Below are 16,408 nucleotides of genomic sequence, written 5' to 3' on the forward strand. Positions count from 1 at the left end.
AAATGTTCTTGTATTCTTTATGTAAATTGATTAAATACATGGAATTCATGTGAGCTCACACTTGGAGTTGCCTGAGTCCAAACTTCAAGTCTTGCTCCTAACTTCGTTTGGCTTCAGCAATTTTCTTTGACTATTCTCTCTTCTTGTTGGCTCCCAACTTGTAACACTGAAAACCCATTAGTTATTAGCTAAGACCCTGTTTTGCTGCATGCTCTGCATTCTGACTGAAGAGTGCTTTCAAGGAGAGAACAGGAACACAGGTACTTTGCCTGTAAAGAGAGGCTGCTGGGCAGCACCATGAACAGGAGCCTTCCTCGTGTATCTCTGCTGAGCCTTGTCCATTCTGGCCTGCAGTTTGTAAATACTTCCCCTTTACTCTAGGACCAGTTGTGCCGACAGACTTATTTGAGCAACTTGCACCATTAATAACAACTTCTCGGCCTAACAGGATGCCTTAATTAATTTAATTGGTGTCTGTTTAAAAGTTAACTTGTTTTCTTGAGTAACTTCTCAATTCTCCCAGTGTTGGTAGATTTTAAAACAAATTGTAGTCTGTATTTTCTTGTTTTCTGGCTCTGCTGAGACAAATAAGCACTTTCTGAAAGGTACTGGTGATGTTGGTTGCTCTTAATGGAGCCAGTTGACACATCAGATAGATTTCTAAATTTGGGTTATAATGTTGGAATATCATACTAGTCACCATCTGTTTAACAAATTGTTCAGAAAGTGTTTTGTTCCCTAATTTATAGATTCCCTAATCTTGCCCTTCTTCATCTGGCATAATATGCTGTGTATCTAGGCATGTTTTCTGTGGGTGTTTTACACATGTAATATTGAAATCAGTATTAAGGCCTTTTACACTAGGCCTTGACACAATTGTTGCTTATTTTAGTTCTACTAAATTTGATCAGGTCAAGTGCAGAAAGATGAGTGCCCTACACTGTACTTCTCAGACTTTGCCTTCTGTCTGTTGATGTCTCTTATCCCACAGAAATGCTGTCTGTTAACTTTGGGTACAATCTGCTGACATTTATAATCTTGTACAACAACCTTATTCCAATCAGTCTTCTGGTGACATTGGAAGTTGTCAAGTTTACTCAGGCTCTTTTTATAAATTGGGTAAGTAACAAGAATAAATGTATTAACATCAGTTCTTTAAAATGACATAAAAATATCCACCCTGAAATCTTTACTGGATTTTTCTGATGACTTTCCTGATGTAACTTCTGGGACAGGAAGGAAGAAGTTCAGAGGATTTGTTCTGTCTTAGTTCTGTGTTCCACAATAAATCTAAACATTTCACTATGGGAAGTTCCCCCTGTGCAAGTGATGTTATTGTATATTCTGCTCTTTTGGAGTGAGAAGGGAAGGCTTAGCTCTCCTGATTGAAGGAGGTTTCTCAAAGAATAGAATGCTGATGCATGTTTAGGAAATAGCTTTTGAAAGCTCTTTGAGTACCCTGTGACTTCTGTCAGCCTCAGCAGACAGACTAGACATGGGAAGTATGTGGGGGAGTTTTTGTTTCATTTTTCTTAATCCTGAGGCTGACCTTACGGTCACCTCGGGTTATGAATTGTAGTATTTCTGTAAGGAGAAATTATTTCTGAGTTACATCATGCAACAAAATAGTGATCACTCTCTTCATGCAAGCTTTGTGAAAGTGTGTTTCTCTTTGGTTGTGGACCAAAAATACTGTAGTGGTGTCTCTTAAGCTGAACAAAAGCAAGAGGAATACCTTGTCTTTTTATGCATTAATCCTTGCACTTGAGTAAAGTTATAGTGGTTCCTCTAAAATACAAGCAAGTAAAGTCTAGGGTGTCTGTTTGAGCTGCTGGTAATGTATTGGAGATGCTTAACTAGCTTATCTAAGAAAGCAGCTGTTTTGTTCACTATCACAAGTGAATGCAGTAATAGGAGTTGATATCAGAGTCACTTAGATTGTCTCTTCAGTCATGGATGTGGCTAGAGTAAATTGCATTGTTATAACTGAGGACCTATTGATGAGCATGGATGATGCCTGTTAGAACTTGAGACACCTCTCTGCAGGCTGGGGTGCTGGTTGTCTCTCGGGCCTTCAGAACCTCTACTAATGGAGATATAGTAGAGTAGTCAATTAGCCAAGTTGGAGGTGACTAAAAGAAAATTGGGGACTTAATGGGTAGCACAGGTCTGATTTTATTCTCATTTCAGGACATAGATATGTATTACCCTGAAACAGATACACCTGCAATGGCCAGGACCTCAAACCTTAATGAGGAGCTTGGACAGGTAAGGTGATATTTTTTTGTCATGTTTGTGATATGTTCTGGAAAAATAAAGATACGAGAGTATGGTGTACAGATCTGCTTTATTCTGTTGCTCTGTGGTGCAGGTTAAAGGGGCATCTTTACTTTCATTACTTCAGGTCTTACAAGTAAAATAATGAGATATCACAGGATTAAATTTGAGGTCATATAGGTAGTTTTAATCCTGGGAACTGAATCTTTATTTTGTGTGTTCCCTCAAAACTGATTTTTCTCTTTGAGGGTGTTGAAGGGTGCTCTGTGGTATTGACTGTCTATACCAGAACAGATTGTACATGAATAAGCCTGGCTTAAGAGCAGGCTTCAGCCTCTGTGCTCTTAGTTCTTTGTGTCTGACCACCTCCCAGGAAATGCAAGTCAAAAAGGTGCATTTCTGTTCCAAACTTAGATTGTTTTGTTGAGCATTTCTGTTTTTTCAGATAAAAATATAGTTGTGATTTACTATAAATTATGCAAATGAGATTTTTTTAGAATGCAAGTGCTTCCCAAAACAAGGTTACTAGACAGCACAACTTTACCATTGGAATTTTGCAGTACCATGGTGAAATCCTACCTTTTTTTTCTGGGCAACCATGATCATAAGAATGTAATTAAACCACATGAGCTTCATACTTAGTGTGAATTTAGTGTTGGAGAAAATGTTTATTTATGTAAAAGACATAATTATTGTGTGCTGCTTGGGCAGGGTGGTAGACAATATTCTCTCCACTTAACCTAACTGGCCTTTTCCTTATGATTGTTAAAGTATGATTTTTAATTTAATTTTTTGTTGCTGTTTGGATTGTCACCAATCTCCAAATTATAGTATTATTTTTGCCTGGTGTGAATTGTATGATGTTGCATGATGTAAATTGTTGGCCCATATGTTGTTTTCAGAAATGGCTTACTAATGATTCTGTGTAACTAGACTGAACTTCTGGATTGAATTTTTCCCAGGTGCATTTTAAAATTAAAAATTATATGCTAGAATTATTAATGTTTTGAAGTTTTGCACATATTTGGGTACCTGCTTTGGAAATGGAGCCTGTGCAAGTTAGAAGTCAGTGCTATGTTCAGAAGCTGTGAACAGCTAAAGGATCATTTAACTAGCAGTGTAGTGCAGTGTCTTGAACTGAATTGCAGTCATTGAGGAAAATCATCTTTGCAGCTCTGGATAAGATATTCTATTCTCTAAGCTGGTAACTCCTACCTGCTGATGGTTTAAAATCTTGTCTGGTGCAAAAGTAAAACAATGTGGAATTTAACTTGTTATTAATTTTGGTGTATTTTGGAGTACTGAATGTGGGAATCTTAAGTCTGCTAATGCTACAAGAAGTTGCGTTGCTGTGTTTGAGTCATTTCCAAGTTCTAGCTGAAAGCACTGGTTTCCATTAAGGGATTATTAGCTTGGTGGCACTGCCTGTGGTGATGTCTTGCACTTCAGGACTCCTCATAACTGGATGCCAGAAAAAAAGCTTCTTTTTGCCCAGAGAGCACTACCTGAACTTATTCTGTTCCTTGTGCTATACTGTTCAGGTGGAAAAAAACCTCCAAATATTCCTGGTGATCTCTGGAAAACAGAATTTCTTCAGTTGGTTAATTCTGTAACAATCATAACATGTTTTTAGTTTGCAGTTTTACTGTTTGATGCTCATACATTTTAAGATTTGGTGAATGTGTAACTAGCACAAGCAAGTACATCTGTATTGAATATACTGGAACCTTGACAATTGATACCTACTACTTGGGCCCTGCTGCATTCAGAAATAGAGGAAATAATGCAATTAAATAACTTTCCTGATTATTTTCCTGTAGCTTTGATAAGACAAACCAAGCTGTAACATGCCTGCATTGGCCAATACAGAGATGCTTGAGCCATATGCCTCCTGGAGTTTTCCTGATGTTTAATCTGTTTACGTTTGGAGACTTGTTGCTTTGCAGGATGAAAATCAGCCTTTTTTTTTTTCCCAGGTAAAATACCTGTTTTCTGATAAAACAGGTACTCTAACATGCAACATCATGAACTTTAAGAAATGCAGTATTGCTGGAGTGACGTACGGGTAGGTGTGACTCTTACAAACTCTGTAGCTTAATATGTGCTTATTAATGGTATGTATTTTTATATCAGGACAGGATTAGATTATTCTGTTTGTAGATCTGTTTTATTACATTTTGTGGTCTCAGTTAATAGCTTTCATTTTCATGTTCTACAGTAAAATTATGAAATATAAAACTAGTGAGTATTTTGCAAGGAAGTAAAGAGAAATAATTATTTGCTTCTTAACTTATCTGATCATGATTTAAGCTAATCCAGGAGTGCTATAAATAACCCTTGGCCTTTCCACAGGGAAGAAGATGAGGCCCAAGGGTAGCAGTCTTCAGTGATGTTTCTGTTACTTCTTCAGATGAACCAGGGTTTCATTAGAACCACAAAGCTGTAATTGTAGTTGTATTGTTTAATATTCCCTGCACAGGAGGGTTACCTGCCTACTGGTTTTGTTCTGTTTCTGTCAAAAGGATCCCTTTGAGTCAAGTCAGTATTTGATAACACTGGGCCTTTTGAGTCTTGAATACTACATCTTAGTCTTTGCTTAGTTCCAAGTCTTAAGAGCTCTGTGCAAGTTAACCTTTGAGTTTCATGGTAGCTAAATTAGGTATCTCAAAAGCCAGACAACTTTGTTCAAATGTGTGAACAGCTGAATTCATGGTTTCAGCATATGTTTGCATGTGTGATGACTCACTGATGTTCACCTTCTACCTATTTCTTGGTTTGCAAGGGGGAATAAATAAATGTCCTTTTTCCTTTTTCTACTCTTCAGTCACTTTCCTGAGCTGGAAAGAGAACGTTCATCAGAAGACTTCAGGTAAATATATTCCAACATGTCTGTGTTCTATATTGCATAGTGGGGAAAATCTATATAAAGCCTGTTTTCTAATTTGAGACTAGAAGAAGCCTAAGGGAGCAATGTGTTTGAGTAAAATGGTCTTACAGCAGGAGCCTAATGCAGACCTGGTGGGTGGTAATGGGATCTTCTCTTCTGCACAGAGATGCTGGGGGTGGGAAAGGAGAAATGCAGTTGCTGGGGCAGCTTGGATGCATGCTAATGCTGTGCTTATTCATAACTGAAGACAACCAAGTTGTAAGCTACAAGTAACCTTCTTTACAGCAACCTTACTTCTAGCTGGAAGGATTAATGTTACTCTTTGCAGTCACTAAGTTCAAACCTGACAAGGAGAAGATAAACTTGTTTGTTAAAATGCTAAGTTTTAATAATTAAATTGGAAAAGAGCTTGATATGGAGGTCTTAGCAACAGAACCACACTCCTTTATTCAGAGATTTAGTGAACAAAGGTGATGAATCTGTCGCATTCTGCAGAAAGGAGTGGGACCCTGGAAGTGTTACTAAGGGATCACTGTAGCGTGGTCAGATTAATAGGAAGAGGGGAAAGAGCCAAAGAGGGCTCTTGTGGTTTTGACAAATACAAGTTAAGAAGTGAGGTCCCACTCAAGAAACAGACAGTGAATGCTGTTAGCCACTTTCTGATTAACAAAGTTAGGCTTCTTCACTGATCTGTCTCATGTTTAGCATCACCTTTTAGGAAGGTGATATAGTACAGTTCTACTTAGACTGAGATGTGATTTCTATGGATGCCATTTTTTTTTTAATTCCTTTTTCAATATGTTGCTCTTTCCTTTTGTCTTTTATGTCCTTAAAAGCTTCTAGTCCGTTGTGTTGAATTTCTTCCAAGTACTACTTTGGAGTACTCAAAATCCTCCAGGGACCAGCCTGAAGTAGAACTGGCTGGCTAGAGGAGGATCTTAGCGATATTGATCTTTCATCTATCTTAAAAGCAAGTCACTTGAAATCCATGCCTTTCAAATGCACATAACAGCTGCTTTTGCTATATCTATTCTAGGAATTGTGTTAACACTTGAATATTTTCATGTGTAACCATTTTGGGCTTCTTGATGGTGTTTTGAAGAAACCATTGCTCATTTTGAGCGCTTTGTGCATTACTCAGGCTTTTCTCACTTGGTCTGACAGTGGAATCTTACTTGATTTCTTCTTACTTTTCTTCTTCAGCAAAATAGATGAAGTAGTAAGATAGGAAATGTTGCCACTGTTATGTTTAAGTATACATCTCTTTTTCTGCAGCCAGCTACCTCCTTCCACCAGTGAATCGTGTGAATTTGATGACCCAAGACTGCTGCAAAATATTGAAAATGACCATGTAAGTCTGCTCTTTGAATATTGTCTCTTAAATACTCTGCTACAGACCTCTCTGAAATGGGATGCTAAACAAATCCAGTTGTGTGATTAGGTCTGCTTCGAAGGTGTCACACAACCACAGACATAGGCATATAGTGGGGAAACAAAGTAGCTCCCCCAACACCTTTCTTCCCACCTGTCTTAATACTGAGTTAAGGAAACAATAGCATAGATCTGCGTGCCAGCTAGCTATAAAACAGCTTCATATATACCAGTGTATGTGGAAAGTAGTGTCTTGTAGAAAATGATAGCAGAAGTTATAATTTTTAAAAGAAAAACTACTTTTAACATCCATACTGTTAAAATACTATCATAAAAAGTAATCCACAGCATTGCAGGGGGGTTCTGGTTTGAGAGCTGCTCTAAAACTGTAAATTTTGGGAGTCCCAGTTGCTTAAAGAATTTCAGAGGTGAGGCTTAGTTGCAAGCTTAAGCTTAACCTGAGGTCTAGTGGTTAATAATAGCCTAACTGGTTGTGTCCTAGAGGGACCTAGTCCTTACGACAGTGTCAGTTCATTGCTTATTCACCAACCATGCAGCTACAGAATCAGATCACTGGACAAAAACACCCCCCTTCTATTGAGCAGATGTTGTTTGTTAAGCAGATGTTGTTTGTCAGTAGAAGATGGGGACATTGGCAAGCACAAACTTGAATGATAAACTCAGGTAGCTGATTGCTCTCCTTAGACAGCAACTTCTGTAACTGGGCTTGTTAAGTTTAACATGAGCATCTAAAATAGAAGTTAGAACCTACTATTGAAGTGGAACAAAGCTTTGCTTTACTTCAGAGGTTGAAGTGCAGCATGGTGTAAATACCTGAAGGAATATTGATTTTGTATGTCACTACATATTTCTTAAGGTGATAGAACCTGAGGATGACTCCTTAGCTCTAACCTTCAGGATGGTGGCCCTGCCAGAACAGTGTCCTTGTTTGCTGTGTGTCTGTTGCAATCATGTGCAGTGGGAAGTGCTGCTGGTGCAGATCACTTGCAGCCAAGATTTGGGTTTCATCTGCTTTTGTGTTCTGTTTGCTTAAATCTGGCTGCAGTTGTGGTTTATGGCAGTTGCTGTCTCTAGGTGTGCAGTCTGAATGCAAGGGTAATGCTTTAGGTGCAGGCTACAGATAAAGTGTATTTGAGCTTTTACTGGCTGTTGCTTTAGACATCTATACAGAAAAGTGCTTTGCATTTTAATAGACTCAGCAGAACAAATGTTGTCAATGTGCTCTCACAAACACTTAGTAAGTGCTCATTCCTCTTGTTTGTGAAGATTTTGGAATTATTTTTTTTATATCCAGTCTAAGTTTTTGTTACCAGCTGTCTCAGTGCCAAATAATTTTCTATCCAGGTTGAAAATAAAAATCAATATACTTGTTCTCAGGAGACACTTCCATCTGCTAGGAAGATTTTTAGTGTTCTGCATCACCTCTAAATTTCATAACTTTTCTGGGCTACTGGTGACTGATGGCCAAGTCCACTTTTGATTAACAGTCAAAAAATTATTTCCCTGCAGGAAGTGTTGTTCAAAACTTCTGGGGGTTTCTCTTGGCTTCTCTGGGATTTTAATGTGGAAGAAAGTGCCTCGCTTTTTCTGACTGTACTTTTTCTTTTTAACAGTTTCTGGGGAATGAGCTGTGCATAAACACCAGTGCTATGATGCTGGCTTGTTTCTGTTGGGAAAATGGTGTTGACTCATTCTAGTATGAGAAGAAAACTTATTTCCAAGTACTTAAGACAGCTTAATGCATATTCTATATGTTCTTTATCCTGGTGCTTGAAAGTTGCACATATGGTGTTAAATGCATAATGAAGATGCAAGCCTGTTTGTGGGGTTATTTTTTTACCCTGGTGATTTGAGGGTAGAGCAGAAAGTCAGGAAATAAAAACTAAGCAACTTGGATTTCATCCTAGACTTGTGTTACCTCCTTGGATTGTCTCCAGGTGTCCTCTGCTATTTCTAGTTTGCCTATAAACTCTCCTCTGTGGCCTGCAAGTTACTGCTTAGCAAGAAGCAAGCTATATACACTGTATAGCTACAGATGCATAGATTGTTTCATCGCCTATGTGTGAGTAGATCACCAGCTGGCCAGGCAGAACAGCCAACTGTTGTTCTCATATTGAGCCTTTATCTCAATGAAAGTATCCATTTAAATTTCCAATATTTCCATGCTTATTTTCATGAGGTGTTGGAAACAGAGGCTTTTATTTTACCAGGCTTTGTTGAAGTGACTGCTATTGTCACCTTATTCTTAATTTCTTAGCAAAGCAGAACATGAAAATCATATTGCTACTGGAATGAAAAATTGGAATTTAAAATACAGCAGGGAGAAAGTATGCTCAGGTGGTGAGATCCTCAGGGAGGCTTTAGTTCAAAAAGTAACTGTTGCCTGAAAACTGTCAAAACATAGAAAATGTTCCATGCACAAGTAAAAGAGTGAAAAAATATTTGTCATCTAGCTAGTGCAATTAAATTGTCAGCAGTAAAATGCTAAGTACAAGGCAGTATCTTTAACTGTAGGTAATGTTTTGGTGTCTTAGGAGAAGATAACTTTGCATTTAACTATATTGATTTTAAAGTACTGTTCTTTGAGTCTGTGAAATATCCAGCCTTACCAGCTCTGCTGTTCCATAGATGCCCAATGTGGCTTGATCCTCACAATGATGTTCAGGTACTTGAATAAACAAAAGGGTGGGAAGTTCACATCTTTTAAGATGCTGAGTCAAAATTCTCCTTAGTAATGGTGTTGGTAAGTATTTTACTAGCTGTCATTGACGGTGTGCTGTATTTATGCATAGGAGTAAGCAAGCTCAATGTTTTAGACTTGGTATCCCATCGGACATTTGTAGGCCACTTGCTCAAAAATCTGCCAGCCCTCGTCTGGATGCCCTGTGTATGAAGTTACTGATCTGATACTGCTACAAGTAAAAGGAGAGATGAAGAAATCTCTAACTGTACGTGCAACTTCTGTGTAATTTTATCAGGCTGTAAACATCTGGCTAGAATAATGCAATTTCTGTCTCAAGTGAGAGAGCTCAGATAAGGATACGTGTGACAAATGTGTAGATATGGTGCTCTGCAGTGTATCTTGTTGCCCCAAAGACTTGAGTTTTGACTTTTTGTTTCCTCTAAATAAAAGAGAACACAAAGTGATAAAAACTTGTGATACAATTTCCTGATCAGTCATCGGTGCTGCCCTGCTTGATAATGGATAATGCTGTGCCTTCTGGATAGGGAAACTTTGCTTTCAGTGTCAGTTAGGCTTTGTAGGTAACAATTAAAAAATTGCTTTCAGAAATATGAGACTATGTCACAATGTGTCTGTAGTTCTCAGCTTGTTGGGGCAGAGAGTGTGGTAAGTTGAGCCAGTGAGGTATATTGCTGGCCTAGGTGGTTGTGTACCAGGTGTTCCATGTATCTTTGGAAAAAAACATAAAGGAAGAGAAGCAATATTTTTCACCTAGACCTGTTGACACACAGAGAAAAATTGGGGAAGAAGGCACTTAGAATGAGAGCTACCTGTGGACAGATAAGCAAGAGACTAAAATATGCAAACCTTGTTTCTGCTACAGGTAAATAGGGATGGAAAAAATGAGGTAGGAAGAAATAGAGCTGAACCTGACAAATGAGCAGGCAAAGAATGTCTCACAGAGACCATCAGTAAGAATTTGAGTACAAAATGGCAGAAACATGCTGTAATAGAAGAAAATAAGTAATAAAGCAGAATCAGTTAACCTATGGGACTTCTATTTTATGTTGGGGTTAAGCTTGGCATGATGTAAGAGGTGGTTTGCTGCAGGAAACATTAATGAATTTTGTGTTCGCAGCTCTGAATGAGGAATTTGAGTTGTCTGTCCCTATTCATGCCAGTGCAATAAATATTGTCAGTGCTGGAACAATATAGAAAGGGAACAAATGACAGCTGTGTGGAGGAGCTGATGTGATAAGCTGGGCCTCTCACTGGTGATGTTTTGCTATACAGAATTGGAAGATTGCCATGTAATCCCTTGTGAGCTGTGAAAATATCAGGACAGCAACAAATTACATTGTTGGCTTGAAAGCAGAAATGCATATGTAGGAAGGATTAAAATCTATGACATTACCAGAGACAAGTTGTTTCCAGCTGGTATAACACATATTATGAAAGTGTGTAAGGGGCTTGGTGATACATGTTTAAGAAGGATATCAAAGGTCTGTAGCAATGGATGCTGAAATGAGAATCTGGCAGATTGTGTGTTTTGTATGGAGTTGTAAGTTTGACTTCTTTACTGGAAATAGTGGAGTAGCAGTGTAGTGAAATGAGGCAACCAGGTGCCACTAATTACCAGGTAGTGGGCATGAGCTTGTGGTAAGCCCACCTGTGCCTGATTAAGGTGGGTCCTAACTGCGCATGAGCAGGACTGGGGGACCAATAAAGGCACAGGTGGGCTTAACACAAGCTCTTGCCCACTACCTGGTAATTAGTGGCACCTGGTTGCTTCATTTCACTACACAGCAGTGACCTCTTGACCAGTAATTTGCTGTTGTCTTAAGGTTTTGCACAACACTGATTATATATTATCTGTTATATATAATCTGATATATATTTGATTTTTCTTGAATATGGCCTTGACACTCCAGTGTGTCAAAAGCTGAAACTTTGTTATTTTAGTGGCATGTGACAATACAATTCAGAAGTTTCAGTATGCAGAGATTAACATCCTGTATGGCAGTTATTTTGAAAATATTAAAGACAAAGTACATGTAGTAAAAGCTGAATATAAATACTGGATCTGCAATCTTCTGATAAGTCTTCTGGTAACACTTCTTTCTGATAAGCTTACTTTTTGGTTGAATGTCTTATCACAGTATTAGCCAACTGGCACTGTTTAGCACCTTTCATAGTAGTTTACTTTCTGCTACTTAAATCTTGCTATTGCCATTGTCTTTCTGTTGTACCAGTATGTAGATTATGTGCTCCATATTGAAAAAACAGACAAAAGCTCAACTATTTTTCCTTATTCATTGTCTTGTTTCTGCAATAGGGCCCAAGATAGAACAAAATGTTGATATTTTTTTGTCACACAGGTTGGCTTGAGGAGAGAAGCACTAAGATGTCTGAGAGCCAGCTGTGGATGCTGATGGCATTGCGAGAAGTTGCATTTTAAGTGCCTAAGTGGAAAATGGAGGGGTCTTTAACATCTTGGTAGTTTTGTGTGATTTAAAGGGTTTATAAAATAACTGTATGGTACATTTCAGATTGTAGTACTGCATATATTCATGGAAAAGAACATGTAATACAAGTCCCTCGCATCAGGTTTTTTGAAATCGTGTAGCTCTCACTTGAAAAAGTTTCACTTGAACACTGTAGCCTTTTTTATGTTGTGAAACATTCTGGTGTACGCTAGAGAATGAATTCTGCAGAAGCATCTTTTAATTCAGTGTTTAAAAAAATAGGATAATGTTTTATTAGAATCTTGTCGGATTATTCTCCATCTTACCTCTCTCTTACTAATACAGTAGTGTGGGGTTTTAGCCTGACCTTGTACTAACAGCTCTTGAAATGCTCTTGATTTTGTAGTGGCTCTGTTAAGGTGGCATATATATAAAATATGCTATGCTAATGAAAACTTTGGGAACTTGATGATATCACATGCAAAAAATTGTGAGACTTCTTGGAGTCGAAGCTTTCTGTGAAGGTAGAACTGCTAAGTTCATGTCTGACTCGGTGACAGCAAACAGCTGTTGTGGCATAAGATTCTGATGCTGCCAACTGTGGATGTTAGGGATATAGCAGAGTTGAAGGGGAACATGTGTTTGCTTCAGCTGTTTCAGCCTAAAGTCTTAAAGTTCTGTGTGAACTGTGGATGAAGTTAGTGTAGCATGTTGTGAGCAGGGCAGCTGAGTACCATCCTGACAGCTGTGAAATACTGTGCCAAAGGAAAGGGTGGAAATTGGGAAAGAATGGGATGGGGGAAGCAGTTTTGAGTCAGTATAGCTACAGTTGCCAGAACTTGCTAATCAGAGGCCTGTGATTTAAGTGCCATCACATCTTCACTGAGTTGTAGGGCTGGTGTCTCATTAAGTACTTTGGCTGGTGAGTATGCAGTTTGAGAACAATGTCTTATATTTTGTGTTCTCATGATGCTGAATTTGTAGGGACCATTGATAAAATTTCTGGTTGGCTGGATGATGTATTCCAGTGGGAGAGCAGATGACATTGCCCTCTACTGGATAATCATCTGCTGCCGGCTCTGGATGTTCATCCCTAGGGGCACAGTTGCCACGAGTTTAGTTCTGGTGTGGTTACTGTCAATCGACTGAAAGCTGTTGTGGAAGCTTATTAAAGTAGTGTTTCCTGTTGCTTGATTATCGTCAGTGTCTTGTGGCAGATATCTTCACCTTGGTGAAGCGTGGGGTGCTACAAAACTAATGTGTTTAATATGAGAGGAATATTCTGGCTCTCTAGCTCTCTGCAACTTTAGCAGAGAGTTTAGCAAACTCTCTCTCTTTAGCAAACTAGAGTCTTTAGCACTCTAGTTTGTTAATGCTGCCCCTTAACTCTAGTGTATTGATATTCTGGTTCCTAGACTACATCAAATAGAGAACAATGGTTTTTGTTTTGTGGTTTTTTTTTGCTGTAGTATCTAAGAGGTCCTCTCAGGTTAGTGAGCAGCTGCCTCAGTATGTGTGTAATACTAAACCTAACTCTCCTAATGTTCTGTCTAGCCCACAGCTGTGCACATACAGGAGTTCCTCACTCTGCTAGCTGTGTGTCACACTGTTGTTCCTGAGAGAGAAGGAAATAACATCATCTACCAGGCCTCCTCTCCAGGTTGGTGGTTGCTGTCTTTTAGGGGAGGGGAAGAGGAGTGAGGGAGTACAAGTAGATGGATGGGGATTAGAAGTAAAGTCCAGAAACTTCTGAAAAAGTTACTGGTTTTAAAAACGAGGTGTCCTCCTTGACTTTAGTAGTAGATTTGGCATTTTCTGTCAGCAGTGCACAGCTGCTTATCAATGACTCGTACAAAACTGCCAAGTCCATGATGTTTCTGTAGAGCTAGGCTAGGCTCATGATCCCTTCTGCTTCCCTGAGACCTTCTATTCTGGCCTCGTTCTGCAGGGATGAAAAATGAAAGGAAAACTTTCAGTGACTTGTCTTCCCTACATTAGAGCTCCCCTCTGGAAGTGCTGATTTGTTCCTGTGTGAGCAGTTACTTACTTGCTTTATTTGGCTTGGGTGTGAACTGTTAGACTTAACCTTTAACTTCCCATTTTGCTTTATGAAGATACAATTTGTTGATAACATGACATAATATGACAAAACAGTCTTGGCCATATTTGGGCCAGTACTTCACCCACTTCTTCTTTCAGGCAGCACAGTTGTACTGAAATAGGTAGGGCCAAAATGCAGAGCAGTAGGTCCCTGCTCCCCATCAAAATTGTTTCAGTTTCTGAGGATGTTTTTAGAATTGTAGTGATGTACTGATTGTTAAAGCAGCAGCATTTCTGTTTGTCTTAATGCATTGAGTGTTTGAAGAGTTGAGTGAACAGCCCATGTAGGGCAGCTCTATTCATGGTGCTGATAAACTGAGAGGAGACCAAGAGCTGTAGAGACATGAGGGCTGTTGAAGCTGAGCACTAAATTGACTTGTGTAGTGGTTGTATTTAGTGCCACTTGTTCCTTACTGTGTAACTACATTCTAGAGGTTAGAGGTGTTGGTTCTGGTTTCAGCTCAGTTATTTGAGCTCTTAATGGCACTGTCTAGTTCAATCTCCAGAAGGAAATTATTATTTGTTTCTGTATCACCTGAACTGAATGCCTTTACAGCAGGAAACAGATTAAATGCATGTTGTAGCAACTTGGAGTAACTCAACTTTGATCTTGCTTTCAGAACAGCTATTTCCTCTTTCTTGTGTAGAAAAGTATGACTCCTCAAAAAGAGAGCTTAATGGTTCAGTGCTTAGAGGATGTTTTATACAGATTGAATGTGAAGTTGGTGTAGCTGCTATTACATGGCCTTTGTAGGACTTAAACGTGAATGTTCCTGCAGAAGTGCTCATAGAGTTACTCTTGCAGCTCTACAGATGTGAGGGTCCATGGGGAAAAGGGGCTTTTGTGTTTGGGCAGTGTAGCATATTTAAATATGGAGTTTGCAAGCCTCTTCTACTTCCCAGATTAAATCTAAAGCTTTTCTTCTATTGGCAGATGAAGGGGCATTAGTGAAAGGAGCAAAAAAACTTGGTTATGTCTTCACAGCCCGGACTCCGCATTCAGTTATCATCGATGCGGTAAGTTAAAGATGTGCATGGCACAGACTGCCAAACTCTTAAAGAGCAGAAATGTCTCCTGTGTGGTTCTTGTTCCCTTTGGCAGGGCCTTTAGGAGGCTATGTGCAAAAGGATTTTTGTATGTTGAAAAAAGTATCTTACTCTGTTTTGAGAGTCTTCTGTCCTTCTGCGTGGTCCAGGCAATAGGAAGTTGAAGTTTTACAGGTACATTTCATAGAATAGAATGGGAAATTCTGCTTGGAGAAGACATTTAAAGTCATCAAGTCCAACTGTTAATCTTGCTCTGCCAAGACCTTAAGCACCACATCTACATGTCTTTTAAATACCTCCAGAGATGGTGATTCATTCACTTCCCTGGGCAGCTTGTGCCAGTGCCTGACAAAGCTTTTGGTGAAGAAATTTTTCTTAATATGCAATCTATCCATCTCTCCTGATGCAACTTGAGACTGTTGCCTCTTGTTTGGGAGAAGAAGCTAGCATCTACCCTCCTTACAGCCTCCTTTCAGGTAGTTGTCAACAGCCATAAAGTCTTCCCTCAGCCTCTTCTCTAGGCTAAGCAACCTCAGTTCCCTCAGCTGTTCCTTGTAAGACTTATATGGGAAATTACAGAAGTTGTGCCTGAAGAATTATTTCCCTGTCTGGGTAGCCCCAGTGAGTACAAGCTTGTCAGAAGGAAATTCATTTTTCTGTGAGACTTTCTCACTGTTATGTCTAATTGTTACTGTAGTTCAAGATGTTTGATTTTTTGTATTAAAATTGAATTTTTCTTCTGTGTAAGATCCTTCTGTAGGAGAAGCTTAGCAAGCTCTGTGCAGGGTTGTGTCATGAGTCTCAGACTCATGGGGCCACATTCTGACTTAAGTTGCAGTCTAAGCTAAAGTGGCTTTAGATTTATGCAGGTGCAACTAATACGAGAACTTTGTCTCTGGAATACATAGTAATGAAAGAATAAGTTATGTACTTTTGTTCTTCCCCTCAGGTGCATTCCCTTTTCCATCTTAATGGTGCATTGCCAAGCTAAACACTTAAACCATCTATCTTTCTAGGACTTGCATGAAATTTTTACAACTAATTAGAAAGTGTCTGTTTAGTTTAAAGGGAAGAGCTTAGGATGAGTAGTATCTAGAAATACCTAGTGTCTCCTCTGCAGAAATACCCAGGTCCCTCTGAGCTGGTTTTGTACTTGTACATGCCAAGCTGGGAGCATGGTCACTTTATGGCCAGCAATAAAAACTGTTGCTCTCAGACTGCTGTCTCCCATGGCCTGTGTCTGTGACAGTACATGTAACATGGGCAGGAAGTAGCTTTTGGTCTTGGGAATAATGCTGAATTGGTCTGTGCCTTGTAGTGTGATTAGGTTATGTGCAGCTTTTTTTTAACTTCATGGTACAAATACTACTGGAGTTCTGAGAGTAGCTCACACTGCTCCTACTCTCTGTTATACAACAGGAATGATAAAGACAAGGTGTCTCTAAGTCTCCTCAGGTTGCTCATGTTCAACCCCAGCAAACCCCACTTGTTAGTGATAACAGGAATTACTCCTCAGCCTTTTGCCTTTTTTTTTTTCCCCCCCCACAAAAAATACCC

General features: G+C 39.1%; 1 protein-coding gene across 1 annotated transcript in view; it reads left to right on the forward strand.

Moving 5' to 3' along the window:
- ATP8A2 (ATPase phospholipid transporting 8A2) overlaps positions 1 to 16,408 on the forward strand; it is a 276,235-nt gene that overhangs the window by 26,118 nt on the left and 233,709 nt on the right. The window contains exons 11-17 of the mRNA XM_030458567.1: positions 992 to 1,119; positions 2,191 to 2,268; positions 4,254 to 4,342; positions 5,102 to 5,146; positions 6,440 to 6,515; positions 13,259 to 13,364; positions 14,739 to 14,821. Coding sequence (XP_030314427.1) covers positions 992 to 1,119; positions 2,191 to 2,268; positions 4,254 to 4,342; positions 5,102 to 5,146; positions 6,440 to 6,515; positions 13,259 to 13,364; positions 14,739 to 14,821 — 605 coding nt within the window. The remainder of the gene's footprint in view (positions 1 to 991; positions 1,120 to 2,190; positions 2,269 to 4,253; positions 4,343 to 5,101; positions 5,147 to 6,439; positions 6,516 to 13,258; positions 13,365 to 14,738; positions 14,822 to 16,408) is intronic.

This window comes from Calypte anna, chromosome 1, assembly GCF_003957555.1.
Source record: "Calypte anna isolate BGI_N300 chromosome 1, bCalAnn1_v1.p, whole genome shotgun sequence".
Taxonomy (NCBI): domain Eukaryota; kingdom Metazoa; phylum Chordata; class Aves; order Apodiformes; family Trochilidae; genus Calypte; species Calypte anna.